This window comes from Haematobia irritans, chromosome 4 (assembly GCF_050003625.1).
Source record: "Haematobia irritans isolate KBUSLIRL chromosome 4, ASM5000362v1, whole genome shotgun sequence".
NCBI classification, from domain to species: Eukaryota; Metazoa; Arthropoda; class Insecta; order Diptera; family Muscidae; genus Haematobia; species Haematobia irritans.
Window position 1 is genome coordinate 110187025 of NC_134400.1, and position 26081 is coordinate 110213105.

Below are 26081 nucleotides of genomic sequence, written 5' to 3' on the forward strand. Positions count from 1 at the left end.
TATTTAATTTGACGCGGAAAAAATGTGGATATATATTCGAGGACAGTTAAAGCTTCCAAAACTACAAAAATGGCGACGACGCTGAGATCAATGGCACAAGTATCATCGTGAAAAAAAACAATCAGCTGATGTGCAAAACTGAATTTTAATTGTTTGCGTTTAAAATGAAATGATTTAGATATCTACATTAGGGCAATAACAACATCCGGCATATACAATTGGAACGACGTTGACATTATGTGTCCAAGGATCATTCAAAGTTCGAACCATTGTTACTTATGTTTGCTGCTAAATAAAACACATTGGACTTGAAGGATTTCTATCAAAAATAAATGGAATTGAAAATCAACACGTTTACTTTAATTGTACAGTGTTCTTTTCTATGATTTGAATGTGATGACCATAATTGCTATATAAACTGATTTTTCCCATTTTTTTTTTGTAATTGTTGAAGATTAGTCACTTTACCTCTTACCAATTTCCATTTTTTCCATTTATTTTTCAATTGCTCGATTAATAAAGTCTAAAAAACTTCTTCAAAAACTAAACACTAAACTCGTCGCTGGTAACTTTAATGGCGACAAAAAGCGACGATGTTGGCGACAAAAAGCGACACCAGGAATACCGATTTTCTTAGATAGCAGAATATATCGACGAACGGAATACCAATTAATGGCGACTGACGAAAAGCGACAAAAAGCGACGGCGAGGGCGACTTCAGGAATAAGGGTGAATATGTATTTGAAGCAAAGACAATAGAGATCAGATGCTTCATTTAAGCTCTAGGTCCATACATACATATTCGCCAATTCCAATTTATTTTTTTAATGAAAAACTCACAAATAAAAAATTAAATTTCTAAGTAATTTCCTGTCTCTAAGTTCTTCTTACTGTTAGTTTATTTCGTAGAACAAAACTAGTCTCAGCGGCTAATTTCCCACTTTCCCTTCTCTATTGTCTTTGAACGATTGTTTTTTATTTTTAAAAAATTTTAGAAAATTTATTTTTTTTCATTTTTTTTTTCGGAGAAAAACAAAAATGTCTTTTTTCATGTTCAAAACAAAAGGAATATCAATTACATATATGAATGGGACTCTGTCTAAACAAGAACTGATTATTATTTACTATGAGCTTTTTTCCTGGGTTTTCACGACATTTTCTTATAATTGATTGGACATTGGTTACAATCAAATGTCTAGGTTAGGTTGGGTTAGGTTAGGTGGCAGCCCGATGTATCAGGCTCACTTAGACTATTAAGTCCATTGTGATACCACATTGGTGAACTTCTCTCTTATCACTGAGTGCTGCCCGATTCCATGTTAAGCTCAATGACAAGGGACCTCCTTTTTCTAGCCGAGTCCGAACGGCGTTCCACATTGCTGTGAAACCACTTAGAGAAGCTTTGAAACCCTCAGAAATGTCACCAGCATTACTGAGGTGGGATAATCCACCACTGAAAAACTTTTTGGTCTTCGGTCGAAGCAGGAATCGAACCCACGATCTTGTGTATGCAAGGCGGGCATGCTAACCATTGCACGACGATGGCTCAAATGTCTATCAAAAAAATAAAATAGAAGAGAAAAAATCTGCGTAGGACATGCCCATGCGAAAATAAACAAGATTTCCGTTTAGTAGTAATTGCATACCAATTTTGAACCAAGTTACCTCCAAGATTATTTGGCAATGAGAGTTTTTTATGGAAAAGAAACATTTACGCAATTTTTCTATACCATTAATCTTATTCTTAGTTTAATTTGTGGAACAAGTATGTACCAATTTCCGTCTTTAAACTCATTAGCCTCTGTTCCGCTTCTATTGTTTTTAATGTTTACCACAGGAATGTTGATAGAATTTGTATCCAATTTAGTGTAAAATGAATATCAAAAACTATTTAAGCCAAAAGTATCGGGATTAAATTCATAAAATAAAAAAAAAGTAAACAAAAAATAATAGATTAATAAGTTTTTTACTACAATAAATGGATATTAGGTCTTCCTTTGTATTGATGACTGAATAAACAAATAAATTTATAATAAAATTACTGAAATATTTCACACAAAAATAAAGTAATTTAATTTAGACTATATACACCCAGAGAAGGAATACGATTACCCCAAACATGTTTCAAGTTCACCATGTTACTTTTTCACAGAAAACATGTAACATTTTTGTCGCAAAAATATTCTTTTATCATCAAACGTAACATGCTTGCCGAGGTGAGATACATAATTTTCGAGAACATAACATGGTTGCAACAAGCATGTTACATGTTTCCCGTAGTGCTCTTGAAACATGTTTAAAAAAAACATGTTTAAAATGTTTAAAATTGAATTAATTTGTTTTGAAATATTCATAAAATCGATATCCCTATTAATATTGCGAACAACCATAACCCTTTATATTATCTCAACTCAAGTACTTTGTTATTGTTAGTATTTTTCAATTTGTTAATACACTTGTTTAAATTTTCCACGTTTTTGAGAATTTATATATTTGCTTTTTGTGATCAAATGTAAGCCCTCATTTTTTGTTGGAGGTTTACAACGTAAAAATTGTTTGCTTCGTTTCGTATTTTTGTTTTTCTTAAAATAAAATTGAAAATTACATTATTGAATTTAATAATAATAATAAAAAAATATTAACATGCGTTTTTTTCTTGTTTATTCAAAAATAATTCTAGTTTTAAGTAAAACTGCAGTTTTTTTTTTATTTTTCTATGGAATGAATATAATAAATGACATTCGGAGTACTAAAAATAATTATTGTTTAATATTCTGATCATTTCTGGTGTAGATTTTCATTTGAAAACAAAACATATATGATATTCTGGATTTCAGATTGGTTCATGACAATTAAAATTATGATATTCATTTTACGGAATTTTAGTTTTTAATTGCTTAATAAATGATTCGTTGGGATGGAAACAAGTTTGGGCTTACCATTATCACATATCCAAAAAGAAGTGTTATATATGTTCGCAGAAAGTATTTTGATTGCATTGAAAATATATAGCAAAGTCCTCTAAAACTTTTCTATTAAATTTACCAAAAGAAATTTGGAGAGAATTAGAAATCGTGTTTGAACTTGGATCGTAGTCATAAAATTAAATAAATTTCTATTAAAAATCTCCGGGAATATTTAATAGAAAAATGAGTTCAGCTCGATTGTATGATTAGGGATGGATTGAAACCACAGTTGCCACTCGTGCCAAAAATAATCTACCAAAATTTGAAAAAAAAATCACCAAATATCAAACAAATTAAAAAAAAAAACTTATTTCGAAGTTGTTGAACAAATTTGTGGTAAGTATTAATTTTTTTTATTCAAACGATATGTTTTATATTTAATTTATAAATAATTTTGTTAATATTTTATGGCTATAGAATAATTTGTCAAAATTTTATTTCTATACAAATTTTTTGCACAATTTTATTTCTATTGAAAATTTTTGCAAAATTCTATTTCTATTGAAAATTTTTGAAAAATTCTATTTCTATTGAAAATTATGGCAAAATTCTATCTCTATTGAAAATTTTGCCAAAACTTTCTTTCTATAGAATATTTTGGCAAAACTTTTCTATTAAATTTTCTCAAAAATTAATTTTTATAGAAAATTGAAGTAACTCTTAATTGGAATATTTTGCAAAACCTACCAAAACATCAAGAATTTTATCAATCTACCAAACAGAAAAAAATCTACGACTTTTGGTAGAATTCTACCAACTGTGGCAACCGTGGTTGAAACAGGTATGCGCTGTGTAAAACAGAATACTTTGGCATTTAACGCCAATCACATCAAAATCTGAGATACAAAGGCGTCTCGTCCACAGAAATTTCTAGAGCTATAACATTAGGTTATAATAGAATTCCGACCGATTTTATTTCTATAATTAGGGCTCACGTTTTATGATACTTTGACTAGGTTGCTTATAATATAAACGAATTGGAGCAGCGGGCCACAAAAAATGCGAAACCACATTTAATTGAAAATTAAATTAAATGTTTTTTTTTCTTGGATTTATGATTACGATATGCCGGATCAATACAATTACTCGCAGATGGCTGATGATATATGATTATAAAGATTCGAATAGGTCCACATCAAACTTTATTATATGCTATTATTAAAAAATCTCAATGAAAAAATCTCGATAACATAAAAATAAGAATAAAACAATAATGACTAAAATATATTTACATCAGATGAAATATGTAATAATTTTCGGTCAAATTAGTAATAATCTTCGTTTAATTGAAATTATTAAAACCTTTTAAGATTAATCTGAAGTAATTGTATGATGTGTATATGATAATTTAGATTATGTAGAATTATAAGTAACCAATATAGAAATCCTTATGTTGGTTTTGTGATGTTTAAACAGTTTTTATTTTTTTAGATTTTTTTTGTTCCAATTGCTGCCCCCTACATTTTGCACAACATTTCATTATACCATTATTTTATGTCTGGCAACGTTATTTGCGTATTTATATGTGTTATTTTATAAGCCTAGCTTATTTCGTTTAATGGTTGGATTGGTAAACGTTTTTAGTTGGTTTGTCTGTTGTTGTGCATTTTCAGTCTTACATTGTATTGAAAATTTTGTTATTCCGTTTGTTTTTTTTTTTTAGATTGAATCTTGGTCGTAGCGTTTTAAAATTGTTGTTTTGCCATATTAGTTCTTATTATATGTTTGTTGTTGATTCCCTATCTTAGTTGCATTTCAGTTGTTTGTTGCTTTTTCTGGTAATTTTTCCTAAAGTACAACATAGCTTCTTTTTAAATATTTATATTTTAGCTCAAAATTTAGGAAGTTTTCTTCTGAGGCTATACTTTGTTTGCCTTTGTTGTTATTTTATATTTTCATTTTATTTTGCTATGAAAGAAATACTCTAGCTGTTCAGGTACAATGTTGTTATTTTTGTTGTTGTTTTTTTTAGTAATATATCTTGTTGCTTTTGTTGGTGTTGTTAAAAAATATACATAGATTCCCTATATTGTACAACAAATAACGTTGAGAGATATTGATTGCTACTATAGTTCTTTTGTTGTTGAAATAGTATTTTTGTTTGCTATAATGTAAAAGGAAATAGAGTATTGCCATATTGTAGTTAAACTATCACTTCCTATTTTCGAATGTAATCACAATTTTGTAAGAGTCGACTTTTCGTTGTTTTCATATTTGGAAACTTTCCCTTTTTATTTTGCAGTTGGAAATCGATTAGACGACCTTAGCTTCTAGTATTAATCGATAAACAGAAAACTCTTGTTTTTAATCGTTTATAGATTCAGAAATCGATTTATCCAATTCGACATTTTATTTCAATTAAAATTGTAGTTAAATTAAAAAACCTCAATTAAAGAAGTGTAAAATATTCGTAGTATTTAAAAATTGTTTTATAATGTAAGATAATGTTGGTATCTAATAAGAGTGTGACAACTGTGTCCACCAACAAATTTCTTTGGGTGTAGTCACAACATCGTTTAGTTTGCTTGACTTTTCAATAACAACCAAAGACAATAGAGAAAATAAAATGAGGAAATTGGGTTGTATCATACTAAATTTTGGATTTATGGCGCTAGATTCATACATGTAAGCATTTTTTTAAATAACTATTTGAGGAAAAACTCTATTTTTTTAGATGAAAACAATGTTACCTTTTGAACAATAAATAATTACATTTTCCCTCTTATGCCAAGATAATTCCTGCTCATAATTTCTTTTTAATTTTTTGTTTGTTTTTAATGTGTCTAACCAAACGCTGCAAATTTCACATCTTCTTCATCCTATTGTCTTTGATAAAAACTGATCAATTTATATTTTTACTATAAAAACAAGTAAGGAAAGTCTAAAGTCGGGCGGGGCCGACTATATTATACCCTGCACCACTTTATAGATCTAAATTTTTGATACCATATCACATCCGTCAAATGTGTTGATAGACTTCTACAAAATCTATAGACTCATAATTTAAGTCGGCTAATGCACTAGGGTGGAACACAATGTTAGTAAAAAAAATATGGGAAACATTTAAATCTGAAGCAATTTTAAGGAAACTTCGCAAAAGTTTATTTATGATTTATCGCTCGATATATATGTATAAGAAGTATAGGAAAATTAGAGTCATTTTTACAACTTTTCGACTAAGCAGGAAAATGTTGGTATTTTGACCATTTTTGTCGAAATCTGAAAAACATATATATGGGAGATATATCTAAATCTGAACCGATTTCAACCAAATTTGGCACACATAGCTACAATGCTAATTCTGCTCCCTGTGCAAAATTTCAACTAAATCGGAGTTCAAAATTGGCCCTGTGGTCATATGAGTGTAAATCGGGCGAAAACTATATATGGGAGATATATCTAAATCTGAACCGATTTCAACCAAATTTGGCACGCATAGCTACAATGCTAGTTCTGGGGGCTAATCACGGCATTCGATATCGAGAACTTTTGATCGAAATCTAAATTTTTCGGATCACGGGAGTCGATATCGAGTTTTTTTGATCGACAATTTTTTCGATTGGTAAATTGCAATCGTAAAACATTTTTTACTTGTTTTTTACATGTTTTCGCCATATAGGAATAGTAAATATATTAGTTTAAGTTCGACTTGTTGGTAATTTGTAGTAAATTTACGTATAATGAACATATTTTAAATATTTAGGACTAATGTAACTCCAATAATAGTTAAACAAAAATTGGTCATAGTCGAGTTCGGGAGCGAGCATCCTAGCTTGGCAAAGAATCATATAAAAGGTGCACATGCTAGATCGATATCCAAGAGATTGTGATCAACCAATTACCGTACCATTCCGTGACAACATAACGCTTCTGGACCACCTTGTAAGAATAGTGAATGATGAAGGCTTCCACTGGCCAAAAGTTTTAAGACGGCAGACAATTGTAAAGCGGTAGAATTGACGTTGACATGCCACCAAAAATTATACCCACTGTTCTGGTTTACGAATTGCAAAACGCAAAATTTTGGATTGTCAATAACATCTGAACAATTCCATCTTCTTCCAAATAAATTCCTTGTCCATAAGAACAGTGTGTATAAATTTCATATTATATGTCTTTATGGTTCGGAAAATAGAGGTTGAGGAAAATTTTGCGAATTCGTCAGCCGAAATCGTCCATTGAGCCTGCAAAAAGGTGACTTTCTAACAGTGCACACCATTTCAGACCCATGTACTTACACCAATAACAATGTGTCCTTTCCTTATTTGTCGCCAAATTATTTTATATTCGGAGGAATGTAAAAAGAGATAAGATAAAAAAAGAGATAAAATTTTGTCATTTCATTTTGTTCTGCTTCGTTTTTTGCTGTTGGCAATGCTAGAGAAATTGCATCAAATTTCGATCGAATGCCGTGATCCAAACTTTTAATCGTATCGGCAATTTTTTCGATACGATTATGAATTCGATATCGACTGCCGTGATTAGCCACCTGCTCCCTGTGCAAAATTTGAACTAAATCGGAGCAAAAAATTGGCCTCTGTGGTCATATGAGTGTAAATCGGGCGAAAGCTATATATGCGAGCTATATCTAAATCTGAACCGATTTCTTCCAAAATCAATATGGTTCTATTCTGAGCCAAAACACATACTTGTGCCAAATTTAAAGTCGATTGGACTAAAACTGCGACCTAGACTTTGATTACAAAAATGTGTTCACGGACAGATGGACATGGCTATATCAACTCAGGAGCCCACCCTGGGCATTTTTGCCAAAGACACCATGTGTCTATCTCGTCTCTTTCTGGGTGTTGCAAACATATGCACTAACTTATAATACCCTGTTTCACAGTGTGGCGCAGGGTATAATTAGGACGAATCATATTCGAATTCAGTAATCACGCTATAAAGATAACAAATATACTTAAAATTTCTAAAATTGAATAGAGTTTTTTCAAAATATTTTTCGAAATAGGGCCAATTCGAGATCTTATGGTTTCAACATCAACCCGAAGGGACCAATCGGGAAAAATGGACCAATGGACTTCTGATGTTAGGTTTTAATACCACGAACAGGCGAATTTTCCAAAATATTAACAATCGAAAAGCTGTTTTTGAAAAAGACGACAAAATAACAATGTCAATTTTTGCAAAATGTATTACATTCTTTAATGTTTCCCTCCAGTTCATACTCTTTTCGCTAGAAATACATTCATAAAACATGTCAAAAATGTTTTGGAAATGCATATTTTGCTATTTATTTGGAAACAATATGCAGTTATATTTAATATTCAGATGTAGATTTCGCTCACAAAAACAAATTCTTCCTGCACTCACAAAAAATTGTTTTCTGATTCAATCACGAAATTAATTGGTGCAAATATTTTTTTTTTTAATTGAAATGTCTTCAATCACAGAAATGATAGTATCAATTAAAAAATTAATTGATACTATTAATTTTTGTGATTGATTTTTGTTTCAATTAAAAAATTAGTTGAATCAATTAAATTTTAAATTGAATATTTTTTATAAAACTCAATTAAAATTTTAATTGGAAAAAAATTCGTGAAATTTGTTTCTGTGCACAGTATGGAGGTTATTAATTTTAAACAAAATTGGCAATACTCTCCTTTTGCTATATGTGTACTTATAAAACGTATTGCATATTTCTTTCATCGTTTCATTCTATGGGGGATTTTTGCTTTACATAAATATCACATTAACACAACGCGCGCACATACTTATAATTGTATTTCGTTTTGATGGCTTATATATAAAAATACAAAGATTTTAATGACGATCTTTAATTTATCCATCTCTAAAAAAAAAATCTTGATGGTTAGTTCGCGTGTGTGTGTTTCGTTTTTGGTTCCATGGGTATATATACTTATCCGAGATGGTGATTCCTTTTCTATATATGTATGTAGGTATAATTGTTTCAGTTTGTTTAGTGTATATGAATACATATCCAAAAAAAAATTTAAAAAAATGTGTAATGCCTTTTTGCACGAATCACAATGTTGTTGTAACATAACAAGGATACATTTGTTTTGAGCTTATTTTCTAAATAGGTTTGATTAATGGATAATAATGGCATTTATTTGAGCTAAAACCAAAAGTTGTAACATTTCTCTATAGCTTATTAGAAGTAAATTTTAAGATTACTCATACATTTCTGTGACTTGAATGTTTTGAATTTTCGTTTTTCTTTAGTTTTCAAAAGATGGATTGTAAGATAGATTGCACAAGTAAGTTATTTTATAATAACATTTTCAAAAAGAAAAATTCACAGAAAAAAATATTTTATTTGGTAAACCAAAAAAAAAAAAGTTAGTTTATCCTTTAACAAAAAAATATGCTATTCACAATTATATTTATTCTAATAATAAAGAAGCATTCAATTTGTTAGTTGAATTTAAATAATAGAAAATAATTACGAAAGATCTATTAACAACGAGAGGACGTAAGGATTAAGAGCTTACATTTCAATAGTTCTTTAACATAGTAATTGTGTTTGTGTTGTGTCAGTAATTGGTCTTATGCAAATAATGTTAACAAGATGTTTTATTCATTTATTGCTCTTTTTTTGTAGCTGACCTTTCTACCTCTTTAGGTGTTATATTTTAGTTTTTTTTTTGTTTTCTATATAAGATGGCTATCATTTTTAATCACAGTTTGATGTTTTGTTGCTTCTTGCTTGTAATTAGTTCTTGAATGCTTAATACAAATGTTATTTTTGTTGCATTTATTTTGTTGGTTGATTTGTTAAATTTTATAGCAGGTTTCACAATTTCGCCGTTGTACGCCACAATTCGTGAAGTGCTTAAGTCTTTTTTCGTAATACAGTTTTTTGTTTTAATATTCGCATGTTGTTTATATGTGGGTTCTTACAAAACAACATTTGATGTTTTTTGTGTTTATATTATTCAGGGAAGGGATAGGAATTTTCATTTTGCTTTTGTTAAATACATTTCTATTATCTAAAAGTGTTATTATTGCTATTAAAAATGGATATTTATGTCTTATATATGTGTTCCATTTTAAAATTGCAAAAAGATAAAAACATATTCTCTATATTGTATTATTGATTTGTTAAAGGAATGATCCCAAAAATGGCGGCAGATGTTGTGTCATCATAAGCTTATGATAACTGCTATATAACTCCCCTTTGAAAATGTCAACATTTGTCAATTCTATTTTACAATTATCACTTTGATGTAGTGTGCAAGTCCGATTTTCATTCATATCAAATGTACTTGCTCAGATGTTGAAAATTTCCTTATCATTTGACTATTTTGATATGATATTAATTTTAATATCATTTAATTTTGTTTTCTTTGTTTTTTTTTTTTTGTTTTTCTTATTTATTATCAATTTTTTTGGTTAAAAATAAAAAAATATATTGAAATCTTAGCGTAATAATTCGGCAACAGATTAATCAATCTCACATACATATTTGTACCATCAGGGCAAATGACCGTTAAAATAATTAAACATCCAGTTTATAAAATTGAGATGCTGCAGACATTTTTATATTAAAAAAAGTAAGAGTTTGTGCTAAAATTAATTTGTCTACCAAGCACCGAAAGAATTCTCTTCGATATTTTCATGAAACATTCTTCGTTAACTATTCATTGATATTCCTCTGTTTTATGAAGAACTTTATTCGAATATACAAAATAAATTATTCTACCTTTGATGGTTTTTGTAAAGATGTTCTTGTGAATTTATGAATATTTTAATAAATATTCTGCAATACAATTTCTTTATAGAAGTTGTGAAATTTTTTCGTAGAAATTCTAAAATTTCCCTATGCGATATAAAAATGTATCTATTAAATTTTTTTTCTATTAACCCTCCAATCCCGAATTTAGGCGGGCTTCATTTAATAAGGAAGCTTTTAGTAAAACGCACTTTAAGACAACAAAAATGGGTAAAATAAAAAGAAAACTTAGTTTAAACTGTTCAAGAGGCTTTGCTGCATATACTGAATTTTACCGTATAAATTTTTCTTGTTAGTTTTCTTGATTTTGTGTCGTTAACATTGAAAATTTAATTAGCTGGCAACAAAATTGGGGCATTAGAGGGCTAAATATAAAAAGGGAAGCAATCAACCTGAAAGTCATTCAAAAGTTTTTATTCAATGATGATATTATCAATATTTTCATAGAGAGTACGAAACTTTAAGAAACTTTGCCATAAAAACTATGAATTAAGTTTCGTTAAAGGAACGTAATGGAATTTCAATTGGTTAATTATTTTTTCTAGTCCTACAGAGGTAAAATTAATCTCCATATAATTCTATTAATATACGTTTTTATATTTAAATAAAAAAACTTGACTTTTGGTAGACAAATTTTTAGCGGGGTTCCAGGATTTATTCCAGGATACGGACATATTATTAACCTCTTGGGTAGAAATATGTATGTATATTGTACAATGTTGGAAAGCTAATCATGTTTCCTACAAAGGAATCGAAATTAGTGCGCTGTATATTGAAATTCAAAATCAAAGCCAGTATTTGACTAATTTAAACAATCACATTTACTTGAGGAAAGCAAGCAGTAACTCATACGGTATAGATGACTAATGCATTGGTAGATGACTCATTTGGCTGTTTTAATATTTCTTCTTCATGTATCTTGAATTGCTGACTTAAATATAAACGATAAAAGAATCAATAAATGTTTGCTGGACTTATATTTCATCCAGCAATTCGAAAAAAATGGATGTTACTATCTTTTGTATTACAATTTTCTAGAGAAACGTATATTGAAAATGTACATATGTATAAGACTTTTCCATAACATGTTCAATTAGAACATTATACATCAAATGATGAGACATTGGATTTTCAGTTAGTCAATTTTGCTGTTTCAATAAAAATAATATAAATGACGTTAACATTTTCCTTTTTGGATTTAAAAATAACATTTATAGAGTTAAAATAAAAAACAATAATAATAATAATAAAATATATAATAAAGAAATATTTTAAAAATATATCACTGTCATGCGAATTTTTTAAAGCATGTTGCAACAATATTTACCCATTTTTGTTTATATCTACTTCGTACAATTGTATTTCAGACGGTTTTCTTCAGAAATTGTTCTTAGTTGATCGGGCTCACGCTGACGTTATAAAGTGTAATCAAATAAAATTATACCAAACGACGTTCACATTTTTTGTTTGTTGTTGCTTCTTATGATTATTGATGGTGGTAGAATGACGCCGTCTTGTTATTGCTAATGGGATTTCCTTTAATTTACTAATATAAAATATGCAGTGTTGTAAAGGAGATTAGTTTTTCTAAAGAACTAATAATTTCTTTGTGTATAATTCCTTTTGTGTGTCAATGGTTACTATTGTTTAACTGCATCACTTGTGTTTTTTGTTTTATTCTTTTACGTTTTTTAATTAGAAATATCACGTCTTATGAGATCGAAGACATATTCATCACGTACATCATCAGCGACTGGCATATAACCAAGGGCTGGATGCATATTGTTGAGATTGAGAGGTGTCCACTTTTGGCCTAATAAAGTATTGATTTCCTGTGAATGAAAATAAATACATGACATAATGCATCTATCATAAATTTTGTTTTAATTGTTGTGTAATATGAATACCTCAATAAATGAATCCATGCTCGCCTCATTAGGGGTGTTATCAATCATTGACACCTCTAAACGTTTTAAGGTACGTCCACGTAAACGTGAAATACCAACTATGTTATGTGGATCCAAAACATAACCATGTACGACAATTTCCTCTAAGTTTTTGCAACGCCATGACATCATTACAAGAGGATCTTGGCCAGTGCGTAAAAGTAAATCCATTGTATTATTATCGGAATGTTTGTAGGCCTATGGTAGCAAAGCAAAGACATTACTGGTTTCTCTTTTTATATAGCACAAAATTCTCATAAAAGTATATCGTTGTTGCAAACACTAAATCGAACGAAACATTTTAAATTTTTTTTTTAATTTTTAAACAGACTTCCGAACCCAAGCTAATGAAGGTATAATGATACTCGCAGCCCTTCTGACCAAGTTGTGTATTAAAAATTGTTGTGGGTGTAAGTTGCACAGAAAAAATATATCAAAATTTTTCCTATTGAAATCTTAACCCTCTGTATCATGGTGTAGACTGTTCCGTTCGAATGCCTCAAAATTAATAGAAGTAACTTCTTTAGCTCAATCACGCATTGTATCCCGTGGTTTACATACTGAGCTAATAAACTTGTAAAAATAGAACAATTAGGTGGCACTACTTGCTGGAAATTGACATTTCTTTATTGACTATTGGTATTTACGAAAAAGTGCCGGTTTGCTGCGACTTCAAAAAATAATAAAAAATTGTTGTGCTTGTGTTTTGTGTCTAATCTTGATAAATTGGAGAGGTAGGTGCTTGAGCTTTATTGTAGAATGTTCTTTTTGAACAATTTTTACGTTTTTTTTTTGTTTTTGGTGGCAAATAATGTTTGGCAACACACCCAATTTGTGGGAGTTTCTCTTCAAATAATAAAAATAAATTAAAATTAAAAAATACGTGTATTTTACTTTTTTGTTATCATCTCCAATACAAAAAATTATACAAATTCGAGTTCATGAGTGATAGAGGGCTAATTGAATAGTCTCAAAAGTCACTTCTAGGGATCGGTTTATATGGTGGCCGGTTAAACGGCACCGCTTTTGTAAATTCAGGCCTATGGTAGGAAAGCAAAGACATAAGACATTACTGGTTTCTCTTTTTATATAGCACAAAATTCTCATAAAATTATATCGTTGTTGCAAACACTAAATCGAACGAAATATTTTTAAATTTATTTAATTTTTAATTATGTTCTCTAAACACAAAACAGACTTCCGAATTTATACTGATGAATGCATAATGACATTCGCTGCCACTCTGACCAAGTTCTGTATTAAAGATGGTTGTGGGTATCAATTGCTCAGAAAAAATATATCAAAACTGTTTCCTATTAAAATCTTAATTGAATAGTCTCAAAAATCACTTCAAGGGATCGGTTTATATGGCGGCCGGTTAAACGGCGCCGCTTTTGTAAATTCACGAGACTCAAGGTTTAAACCATAAATGAAAACATTAACGTGTAGGCTTTTTATTCGGGAACCAACGATTTTATTATAAGTTTACGCGCACACACGACATATTTGTGTTACAACCATTCACCAACATTTACAGAAAAACATATCTCAAAAAAAATTTCAATTAAAATCTTAATTGAATTAAAAAAAAAAATGCTCAATCACAAAAATTAATTGTATCAATCATGATACTATTATTTATGAAGCAGCCTTATTTATTCAGGTGACTTTGAACGGCTTATCAAAATGTCAAAAAATATTGTTGACATTTTTACATTATGTTGTTGTAATTAACGTCTAAAATTTGAATTATATTTGAGGTGTTTTGCACATAAGCGTAGGAAGGCCTCTGGGGAGGGGGCTTAGACCCACCCAGAAAAATTTAAGCCCCCCCAGAATTTGAAAACCTATTTACGATTTTCCATTTTTTTTAAATAAACAAGCCCTGCCAAAAAATCGTCGCCAAAAAAGTAATGAAAATGATCTTTTTGGATCCGGAAGTGGTGCAAAATTGGCGAAGAAGCGATGAATTTGACATGGGCTTGTCATAGGACGGAAGTCCTCTATTTCAACAGCCGTTGCACTGAATTTGCATCACTTCTTTAGGTGTGATCCGAATTCAATGTTTTGAATGTAAATTAAAAAATTCTGTTATATTTTGTCAAATAAATAATTTTTATAATTTTTTATGGATTCTAATGCTTGTCGGAAACGTTTGACCTCAAATATTTTCAAAAATTCACAAGTTTTTCAGATTGGATTTAGAATTTTTTTCGACAAAATTCAATTTGTACCATTTTATGAATTCTTACTTCGTTTTTAAGGTATTTGAAACAAAAAAGTTAAAATTTCCCATTAAAAGTATGAAAAAACCAAGTTATAAAAATTGAATTTAAAGAACTTCCTGAGTAGTTAAAATAAAGAACATCGTTGGGAGTACATCTTCTGGAAGTGCTTTTAAAGTTGTGTCTTTGGAAGAACTTCCAAATTTTTTGCTGGGAAATGTGTGGAACTGCTTTTACTTGCTTTATTATAAATTAATTTTCGAGTTATTTTGATGTCTATTTTTTTATTCATTTTTATGAAATAAAACATTAATTGAAATATAAATAAATGAAATATAAATCTTTAGCTAGGGGGGCTATAGCCCCCCCTAGGAAAATTGTCTAGCTACGCTAATGGTTTTGCATCACAGTCAATTATATGAGGTAAAACAGAGATAACGCACAATGGATTTCCTTCACATAAAATGAGGATTCATCGATAATCTCTACCAATTCTGGGGCGGGTACATTTGCCACATGTTTGTCTAATGCCCATGTGACAATGTCAGAGGATGTGCGTCCACCATCGTACTCTTGGGCATCGGATGAGCTCTTCTTGCCAGCGAGGAAGTATTTAATTGTCGGATAGCATCTTACACCATAATTAGCAGTCTTGCTTTGATGTACCGTAGCATCTAAGGCACCCAGTTTAACTTTACCCTTTAGTTCTGTAGCTGCTCTAACCCATCCAGGGGCCAAATTTTTGCACCAAGGGGCTAAAAATGCAACCAACCAATCGTCTTCACATTGCAAACCCAATAATCAAAGTTATCGTCTGTCAATACAATGACGTCATCTTTGCCACTATCTCCACCAAAGGAGATACCACTGCTGCCACCTCCAAAAGCCGCTTGAACTTTTTTCTTAGCTTCGGCCAAAGCCGGCTCCGCAATAGCTTTTGCCGTACGATAGCTTTTGCCATGGGCGAGCGTTTATTAGCACCAAATATCTTGATTGTAGAGCAACCACGAATACCATATTGACAACCCAAATATTTGTGCATCCACAGTTCCTACTTTGATGACCCCTCAAAGCTTTGGCCAATTTTTTTGTATTCTGAGGCTAGACTCTGACAATGGCCACACCAGTTTGCATAGAATTCAACAACCCAAATGGCATCATTTTGAACCACAAGCGAATCAAAATTGGAGGGAGTTAGTTCAACAACAGCGTTACTGGGCGAATAGATGCCCCAAACAGTGGGCATCAATGTATTTCCATACCAATAAGAAATATTTGTCATGAGTAACACAAAATCAAAACAAACATTTTTGTATTTTTTTATTTACTTTTTACTGACATTTAGTTTGACGTTATGATGAGCTGCTTTTATGTTTTTGTTGCTATTTTTGTTCTAGAGATGGTACCTTATAAATAATTGTATCATGGTATCAATTAACTTTTTAATTGGATCAATTATGTATGGCCTGTTCCTGTATATCGAACGAAAGCTTTCTTTCGTATTCCTCTATTTCGAAAGGCAAGTCACTTCATATTTTGTTGTCGAGTAATAAACAAACATATACAATATGTGTCAAGAAAAAATTAAAAACATTGTTAACATTTGAATGAATTCTCAGGCCAAAATTTTAAAATTCTAATCAATGTATTCTCATACAAAAATAGAATTCGAGTGACTGCCTTTCTTTCGAATTGGTTTTCGTTCGATATACAGAAACAGGGCATTTTTTTATATTGGTGATTGATACAATCATTTCTGTGATTGAAGACATTTCAATTAAAAATTAATTGGATTGATTGATTGAAGACAAAAAAGTCAAAGTCAAAAATTTAATTATTCAAATTAAAAAATTAATTGATACAATAAATTTTCTTGATTATTTTTTGTTTCAATTAAAAAAATTGTTGAATCAATTAAACTTTTAATTGAGTATTTTTTTAAAATTCAATTGAGATTTTAATTGGAAAAAATTTCGAGATATTTTTTTCGATGAATGTTCGTGAATGGATCTAACACAAATATGTCGTGTGTGAGCGTAAGCTTATAATTGAATTCGTGAATAATAAGTCTACACGTTAATGTTTTCATTTATTTTTTAAACATGTCGTGAGTCTTGTGAATGTGTCGTGGATAACGTGAACGTATGAATGTGTGTGAAGATAAATTCGAATTTGAAATTTGCATCAACAACTTAGCCGAGACACAAACCAGCACCAAAAATATTTTTCAAATTCGAATTTAGGATTTCAATTTCATTTTTAGTATTTGGCTTATTATTTAAAAACTAAGCCGCGTGCGATATAGAGAGTAGGCTCATTGGAAAGGGCTTGAGCTCAGCTTTCATAATCACAAAAGTCTTCATTAGAAAAGTATTTGTGAAAAGCGAAAATTTGAAAACAAAATTTTCAACAAATTTTAACAACGGGCCCACTGTGCCAAAACTAAGCCGCGTGCGATATAGAGACTAGGCTCATTGGAAAGGGCTTGAGATCAGCTTTCATACCCACGAAAGTCTTCATTAGAAAAGTATTTGTGAAAAGCGCAAATTTGAAAATGCTTTTTCAACAAATTTTTACAACGGAGCCCACTGTGCCGAAACTAAGCCGCGTGCGGTATAGAGACTAGGCTCATTGGAAAGGGCTTGAGCTCAGCTTTCATACCCACGAAAGTCTTCATTAGAAAAGTATTTGGGAAGAGCGCAAATATGAAAATCAAATTTAAAAAGAAATATCATATTGAAAATAAATAAATCAAATTTATTTGTTTAGAGTAACATGCCTAATTTTAAACAATACTTCGTTAAATTATTAAATTAAATTTGATATTATTTTGTTTATTTAATTTGGTAATTTGACATTACGAAGCAGGTTCAGCATTTTCTTTTACATACAAAATGAGCGCTTTTTTAAGAAAAGTATGTTATTTTCATTTTTTAATTCAATTGGCAGTTCATTAAATAATTATTATATAATTATATAATAATAAATATAAAAAATATAAGTTCTTAAACAATTGCAAAAAAAAATATTTCTTCGACTGGTAAAATAATTATAAATAAATAAATAATAGAAAATTATACAATTGATTGTCTCTAATAAAAAATTTAATTTTCTACCAAAATCAATCAAATTTTTAATTGAAGCAATTAAAAATTAAGTGAAAGTGCCGAAGAAAACAATTGCTTTTTTAACCAAGAATATTTTTTATTTCTAATTACTTCTATGATTAATACTATCGTGATTGATCAGTTAAAAGTTTAATTGGAAATACGTTGGTAGTATTTTTTCTGTGTATCGTCTACTATGAGTTTTTAATTAATTTTTAGGGTTTTGCACAAAAAATTTTGTTTACTTTTTTATCACGAAATTAATTGAACCAATTAAAAAATTAATCGACACTATTATTTATTTGTAGTTTAATTAATTATAAATGAGTAATGATACAATAAACAGTTTATTGGCATAATTTAAAAATTAATTGAATCAACACTACAATTGATTGTAAATTCCGAAATAAGTATTTTTGTAATTTGTGATTGATGCTATCTACTTCTTTATGTAAGCAATTTCAATAAAAATAAAATTGCTTCAGTGAAAAAATAGTGTTTTGCTATCGTAATCAATTACATTTTTAATGGAATCAATTGGATTAAATTGAATTAATTAAATTTGCGGACAAAATGATTCGGAACCGCGAATCAACAAAATCTTGTTTTTCACATTCAAACGCAGTGAACATAAAAGTTTATTGATAAATATCAGCTGTTCCCAAAGTGTGAGTCCTACGCAGAAAAAATGTCTTCAACACATTTCCTTTGAAAAAGTTGATAGAAGTTGAAAAATTTTCCAATTAATAAATTAATTGATGCAATTAACTTTCTAATCAAGATGGAAACATTAAATTAATTAATAATCTTAAAATTTTTAAGTAAAAAACTAATTGATACAATTAACTTTTAATGAAAAAATTAATTGAGTTTTGCAATCAACATCAATTAAATTTTTAATTTAGTCATTTAAAAAATTAATTCAAATTTGCTCTTGACATCAATTAATTTTTTTAATGTCATTTTCGTGATTTAAGAAATTTCAATTAAATAATTAAATGTATCAATTAATTTAGTGATTGAATCAGAAAAAAAAATATTTTTGTGTGCATACAAAAAAGAATATTGACAATATTGAGAAATTGTTTATCCTTTAAATAAAACTTTAAAATTTAATTACATCTATATGGTGAAGACTATTGTGGGTCTGAAAGCTGAGCTCAAGCCCTTTCCAATGAGCCTAGTCTCTATATCGCACGCGGCTTAGTTTTGGCACAGTGGGCTCCGTTGTAAAAATTTGTTGGAAAAGCATTTTCAAATTTGCGCTTTTCACAAATACTTTTCTAATGAAGACTTTTGTGGATATGAAAGCTCAGCTCAAGCCCTTTCCAATGAGCCTAGTCTCTATACCGCACGCGGCTTAGTTTTGGCACAGTGGGCCCGTTGGAAAAATTTGTTGAAAATTTTATTTTCCAATTTGCGCTTTTCACAAATACTTTTATAAGGAAGACTTTCATTGGCTCCGTTGTAAAAATTTGTTGAAAAAGCATTTTCAAATTTGCGCTTTTTACAAATACTTTTCTAATGAAGACTTTTGTGATAATGAAAGCTGAGCTCAAGTCCTTTCCAATGACCCTATATCGCACTCGGCTTAGTTTTTAAATTATAAGCCAAATACTAAAAATCCAAATTCGAATTTGAAAAATATTTTTGGTGCTGGTTTGTGTCTCGGCTAAGTTTTTGCTGCAAATTTCAAATTCGAATTTATCTTCACACACATAACGTATGAGTATGGCGTACAAAAGCGACGCCATTTAACGAGCCCCCATATAAACCGATCTCCAGAGTGATTCTGAGAATCCATCCAATCCAATTAAAATTTATCAGTACATGCTCTCTAACTATCGTGTAAAAGTTGGTTTATATCGATCTGTAATTATCTATAGCCCCCATATAAACCCATTCTCAGTTTTGAATTCAAATGATCAATATAGGCCCATAAATAAATATTGCATCCATATAAACCGATAAATAACCTAAAGTGGTTTATATAGACATTTACTTTGCAATCATCTTATCTAATATAGACTCCATATGGACTAACTTCCTATTTAGATTCGACTGTGGATGACGGTTTATAGGAGGACTTAGTACGCAATGAATGAGGGTACATATGATTCGGCCTGGCCCTACACAAATATTATAAATAAAAATCCATCTAACCATACTAACCAATGTAACACGATACATAGTCAGCGAAAATTAAAAACGAAGCAGTAAAATATTTTCATTTGGAAATTGTCAATATAGTACTTTTTTTTTACAACATATATATGTGTTTAAAATTAACTTACTGAATCTATCCATTGTATGCTCTTTAATGTGGCGCTGTTATTAAGCGATATCCATTCCAGTGCTTCAACATTCATCTGAAATGAGTTCATATTAATTATATTATATTGTATGCTTTTAACAATAATAACTGCTTACGTAATCACAAAACAGAACTCTCAAGTGTGTTATGGGCATATTCTGACGTAGTATACGCATTTGAAGAACTTCAACTGCTTCAAATGCATACACAAGGGACACTATAAGTTCAATATTAGTAAAATTGGCGGAGAACTCGGCCCATGCTCTTTCAGATATACCCGAATGATGGCGATCCAAACCATGTACACAAATTAAAAATTTCTTGAGAGGCAAAATTTTCAACACATGCAATAGCTCTTCGTTAAGAGTATCGTAATCGAGCGATAGCACTTGTAATGATGTACATTTTTGTAAAAGGCTATTTTCCATTGCAAACATAGGATAGTGACTAGGATCATATTTGATGGAGGCCAATGTTAGTTCTTTTAGCTCTTGAGGCCGGCTCAAAGATTTAAGGAAGTCTAAACCATAGTATGTTAAAGCTTCAATTGCACCCAAATCCAAAATATAACATGACGTTTTCTTGCGATTTAAAAATACTTTCAACGGTTCTACAAAAAGTCTAATTAAAAAAGGAGGGATGTAAAATGTATCATTAAAAATTAGTGTAATAATTTTCAAAATCACTTACTGTTCTATATCGACTAGACCTTCTTCGCTAATATCACCCGGTGGCATTAATCCAACATTGTTCGTTTGAAAACGTAACCCTTGCAAATTATCACAACGTCCAATTCTTTTATTTTTTTGATTTTGGTACAAACAAAATACAAAATTTAGTAATTTGTATATATACAAATTAGTATTTCTCTTTAGATTACCTGTATAAAATGCGACGTATTTTTTCAATATGGAAAACATTCATGAAATCAAAAACTATAGTAAGCTCGCTCGTCAGATTATGGAGAGTATGGCGGTAAAATTTACACTGACGATCGTTGTCGACATTAAGTTTAAATTTAAAGTTAACGAAAAATCTGGAAATAAATACAATTTTCTTATTAGATTAATTACGAAAAAATGGAAATGAATTATTATTTAAATTATTGCAAAAATGTATGAATGGTTCATTGAAGAATTAAAATAATGTTAACATTAAAAACTAAATAGATATCACATTTTAAACGTTATTATTTCATTTGTTGACTGTAATTTGCTTGAAATAAAAACCTCCAGGGGCTGTCGTAAAATTATTTTGGTTTTACTTCACGTGAGCCACCGTGGTGCAATGGTTAGCAGAGAACTGCAACCGGTTGCTTTTTTCGTATTGCAATCTTACCCACAAAATGTCGGTGGCAGTGAGTAAGACACCAATTACCATGCGACCTTTTACATTGATACAAATGCGAGAATAAAAACACCAATAGTAAATAACAATGTTCGTATGCAGTGTCTTGCAATCTTAAACCAATCGACATCGTAACAATGCTCAGTAAACAAAAAACAAGTTTGGCACTTAAGTGTGATTGCACTCAACAACAACAATTACTAGCAGTTGGCATTAGCTCAAGAGAATTGAGAGAGTACCAAATAAGAGAATACCAAACTGCTGAGATATGGGTAACCAATTTGTGTGATTGCTTTACTACGGTGTTTTCGAGAGACCAACATTCATACTAACAAACACCGACAGTCGTCGGTTGCATTGGATATTGGTGGTTGCATTTTTTTTTTACCAATTGGTGTTTTAAGATTGCAAATGTTGGTGTTAACTAAATACACTGGTCGGTTGCGGTTGACCGCAGCCGTTCTCTGATGGTTAGCATTCCCGCCTTGCATTCACAGTGTCGTAGCTTCAAGCCCAGTTTCGACTAAAACACCAAAAAGTTTTTCAGCTGTGGATTATCACACATCAGTAATGCTGGTGACATTTCTGAGGGTTTCAAAGCTTCTCTAAGTGTTTTCACTGCAATGTGGAACGCCGTTCGGACTCGGCTATAAAAAGGAGGTCCCTTTTGTCATTGAAATTTGGTGGCCACGCAATATCTCCAACGACGAACTTCTCAAAATAGCCGATCAAGATAATATAAGCATACAAATTAAAAGGAGAAAGTATAATTGGTTTTGGGCGCACCCTTCGAAAGGCATATGATGAAATATGTCGCGAGACTCTCGAATGGAATCCCCAAGGATCAAGGAGGAGAGACAGACCAAAGACAACCCGGAGACGTACAATTTTCAGCGAGACTGACAAATATATATATATAGACTGAATAGTCTAAGTGAGCCTGAAATATCGAGCTGCTACTATACCTAACCTAACATAACCTAACCTAACCTATTTCAGAGTCTAAATTTATCTCAAATTATCCCATTCGGTATAAATGCAAAAACTACTTAAGCAACAAAACGCTTGATGAAAAGAGAAAGCAGTAATTGTTTGCTGAAATAGCAAATTTTGTCTGCTAATTTCGCCAAATCAAGTTTTAGTTTAGCTGCAACAAACATACATATAAGAAATTACAAATAGTTCAATTTTTCCAAAGCTTATATTGAGGTCATTGGCAATTACACCTTGAAACGACCCGATGGCCAAATATCTCAGAGTGCGAGGAAATGCCTCTTGCAGTACTTACTGGAAAGCGTCCATGTTAAAGAGATATAAGAAAATAAAACTGTGTACATTTAAGCATAATTTTGAACATTCTGAAGAACTCCTAACACAACGTCTCCTAAAACGAAACTCTTGAAACTTGCGTTTCTTTAACACCAAATAAATAATAAAAATCTAGACAGCATTTTTACTAAATCTTATGAAGAAAAAGTTTTTTGAACAGCTAACAAAATTCACGAAAATGAGAGCCAAAACCACTCTAATTTAAGAACAGAAAATGAGTACCGAAAATAATTATAATGGATTTTATTATTCTATCAGATTTAGAATAGACTCGATAATAAGAACATGACTGATAGTACCCACAATAAAACGATAGACTTGTTTGAAACTTGAGATTTCTTAAGAATCTGCTGGAGACATAGAGGACCCAATAATGGTTTTGTCACGCAGCATTAGGACCCAATAATGGTTTAATGGTTTTGTCACGCAGCAGCTCAATCAATACGAATGTATAAACAAGTATTAATTGGCGAATAATTGTAACAAAATAAAACATGTGAAAAAAAACAAAAATAGCCTTGAAATGTGTATATTTAGAAAAATAGCGTAAAACAAAGAAAGTGTTTTCCCAATATAACACGTACATATGTATATTACATATCTGGCAGTACAGTGCTGTTCAAAAGTGATGTGTATTCATAACATATTAGTCTTCATATACGCACTCATTAGTTATTTTATGACACTTTTTGAAAAGCGTCTATGAATTATTATTTTTACATAGATTTTCGCTCATTAATATTCTTGATTGCTGAAAATTAGATATGAAATGTTCATGTTTACACTCACATATAATTACGAATAAAATAGTCACATTCAGGAAATTTCGTTTTTGGTTTGCAGGCATGTCAGTTTCGAAGATGGGCTATATCGGTCCAGGTTTTGATATAGTCCCATATAAACCGACCTCCCGATTTGGGGTCTTGTGTTTACAGACACCGTAATTTTTATCCAATTTGCATATTTGTTAATTAATCTTTAGTTTTGCTGTACTTTATTTGAAGGATATCAATGTATGGTCCAAGAGGTCTTAATTGAAATTGAAAATTGGAAACCTATAGGTATTTTAGGACCTTCAAAAGATTTGCCGAAAATGGTGAGTATCGGCCCATGTTTTGGTATAGCCCCCATATACACCGATCTCCCGATTTTACTTTTTGAAGTGTGCCGCAAATGGTGAGTATAGCTCCATGTTTTGGTATAAGTGCCATATAGAACGATATCCCGATTTTACTTCTCGAGTTTCTAGAAACCGTAGTTTTAATCCAATTTGCCTGGTGGTTACTTAATATTCGGCCCGGCCGAACTTACTGCTGTATATACTTGTTAAATGTTGTCTTTAGCAAACACGTATATAGAATAATCAACCCTCCCATGCTCTGGTTTACGAATTCGCAAAATGCAAAATTTTTAACTGTCATTAACTTTTGAACCTTTTCATTTTTTACCAAGAAATGTCTTCAAATTAAATTCTTAATGAACGGTATTAGATAATTTCGTGCTGAATATCGTTATTGTTCGGAAGGGCTGAGGAAAATTTTTCGTTTTGCGAATTAGTAGATCAGAACATTTATGCGTTTGACCCACCTATAAAAAACGAGTTACAAAGGAATACAACAAAATTTGCTATATAATCTTCCATAGAAATTAGCCAAACGGGAAGAGATGAAAATTGCCATAAATTGACCAAATAGGGAGTCATGGAAAAGTAAAATTTTAAACAAAGGTAGTATTGCAGTATTTATCCCGTTTTACTAATTTATATCAATTTCTATGGAGGAGGAGTTTAGCTCAGAACAATCTTTTCTACCAAAATTTCAAACCATGTTCATATACAAAATAACAAGTCGTTTCCTAATAGGACGTGCAAAGCTTACCTTTTTTGAAAAATTATTTGACGCCAATGTTTGCAGCTTTGGCTAGCGCTAAGACGGTCATGTGGCTCCAAATACTTGTAAATCTCGCCCAACACCAAAGATGGCAGTTCTCCCCATTTCGCTGAGGAACTACGAGGATTCATATCCACCACAGCTTAAAACAATGAAAGACACTCCCTCTCACGACTCTGAACCTAGTTAACGTATTGAAAACCAAGGCTGTGTGCAAATGCACACTCCTCTTTTCGAAGGCAATCAGAAGAATTTATTATTCGTGGGATTGAGGCTATCGACCAGTTAGCAAGATTTTCGTTCAAATTTGCATATATTCGTTTATTAATTTTTAAAAACACTTCGACCTTCTTTAAATGGTGACCACCGATACGTGGAAAAACGTATTGTAATAGTTGTATTTATTGTCCAGAAAGGCAATTTAATCACCTCCAACAATGGCACAGTGAGAAATGCAACAGCATCGCAGCAACGGAGAAGTTTAACGGGCATCAGCAGCGGGGGATTACGGGTATTGGTAGTTCGCAGCAGCAGTTGCCAAATGTAAACGTCATAGCAAGATTAGTTTTGTTTGTTGTTGTTTTTATATCGTTTTATTTTTTGTTGTTGTTTGGCAAATTTGTTTCAGACAACCCAAACCCCACAACAACGAAGTATATATACAATACACAGACCATCAATTTATGTTTTAATTGTTTTTTATCGAATAAATTTGTTGTCCACAATTGATGAGCAAAGGTAAAAAGATTAAGGGATATCACATTAGATGTATGATAAGTAATGCAATGCAATTTCTATATCTTTTAAACACAAAAAATTTTGATAATATACTAATATTTTCCTTTTCTTTGATTTCGTTGCCAATGTTCAAATTGTAAGTCACCAAAAAACCTCATACCTTTCATAAGTTACTTTACTTTTCATTTGTATGTTATATATGTATTGTATTTTTGTTGTTAGAGTGGATTTCTACTCTGTTGTTTTTCTTTTGTCTAAGATAAATTTATTTTTAACAAATAATTCGTACCGAGTTGCGTTGTTGTTAAATAAAGTCTGAAGTAGTGTTGGGAAAGTAACGAGTATTTGATTGCAAGTACTCGTTACAGTTAAATGAGTACTCAATATCTACAATACAATCCCAATAAACACAAACGTTTGAAAAATGCTAAAATTCATCTGTTTTTCAAACAATTAGGGAATATTTATAATATTCGATCATTACAGAACTTACTGGAATT

General features: G+C 30.7%; 1 protein-coding gene and 1 pseudogene across 3 annotated transcripts; both read right to left on the reverse strand.

Annotated features, from left to right (window-relative positions):
* Positions 1-10353: 10353 nt before the first annotated feature.
* On the reverse strand, positions 10354-25897 carry LOC142237010 (F-box only protein 33). 3 transcript variants are annotated; one of them, XM_075308322.1, is made up of 8 exons: positions 25742-25897; positions 24832-25193; positions 21159-21314; positions 20969-21073; positions 20395-20899; positions 20259-20333; positions 12594-12830; positions 10354-12518 (listed from the first exon to the last, which is right to left on the reverse strand). In XM_075308322.1, exons 2-8 carry the CDS (start codon positions 24972-24974, stop codon positions 12378-12380), a joined length of 1362 nt encoding a protein of 453 aa, XP_075164437.1. In that variant the 5' UTR covers positions 24975-25193; positions 25742-25897; the 3' UTR covers positions 10354-12377. The 3 variants fall into 3 exon arrangements, with proteins under 3 accessions (XP_075164437.1, XP_075164438.1, XP_075164439.1); XM_075308323.1 differs by having other exon boundaries at positions 24832-25272; positions 25742-25892; XM_075308324.1 differs by lacking the exon at positions 24832-25193 and having other exon boundaries at positions 25742-25894.
* On the reverse strand, positions 15094-16186 carry LOC142237011 (protein disulfide-isomerase A6 homolog; annotated as a pseudogene).
* Positions 25898-26081: the final 184 nt, after the last annotated feature.

Coding starts and splice junctions, on each gene's coding strand:
- LOC142237010 (XM_075308322.1), bottom strand. CDS start 24,974: ATGAATCCTCGTAGTTCCTCAGCGAAATGGGGAGAACTGCCATCTTTG. Junction 21,074..21,158: donor ATACGTCGCATTTTATACAG/GTAATCTAAAGA, acceptor AAAAAATAAAAG/AATTGGACGTTGTGATAATT. Junction 12,519..12,593: donor GCATGGATTCATTTATTGAG/GTATTCATATTA, acceptor TTTCATTCACAG/GAAATCAATACTTTATTAGG.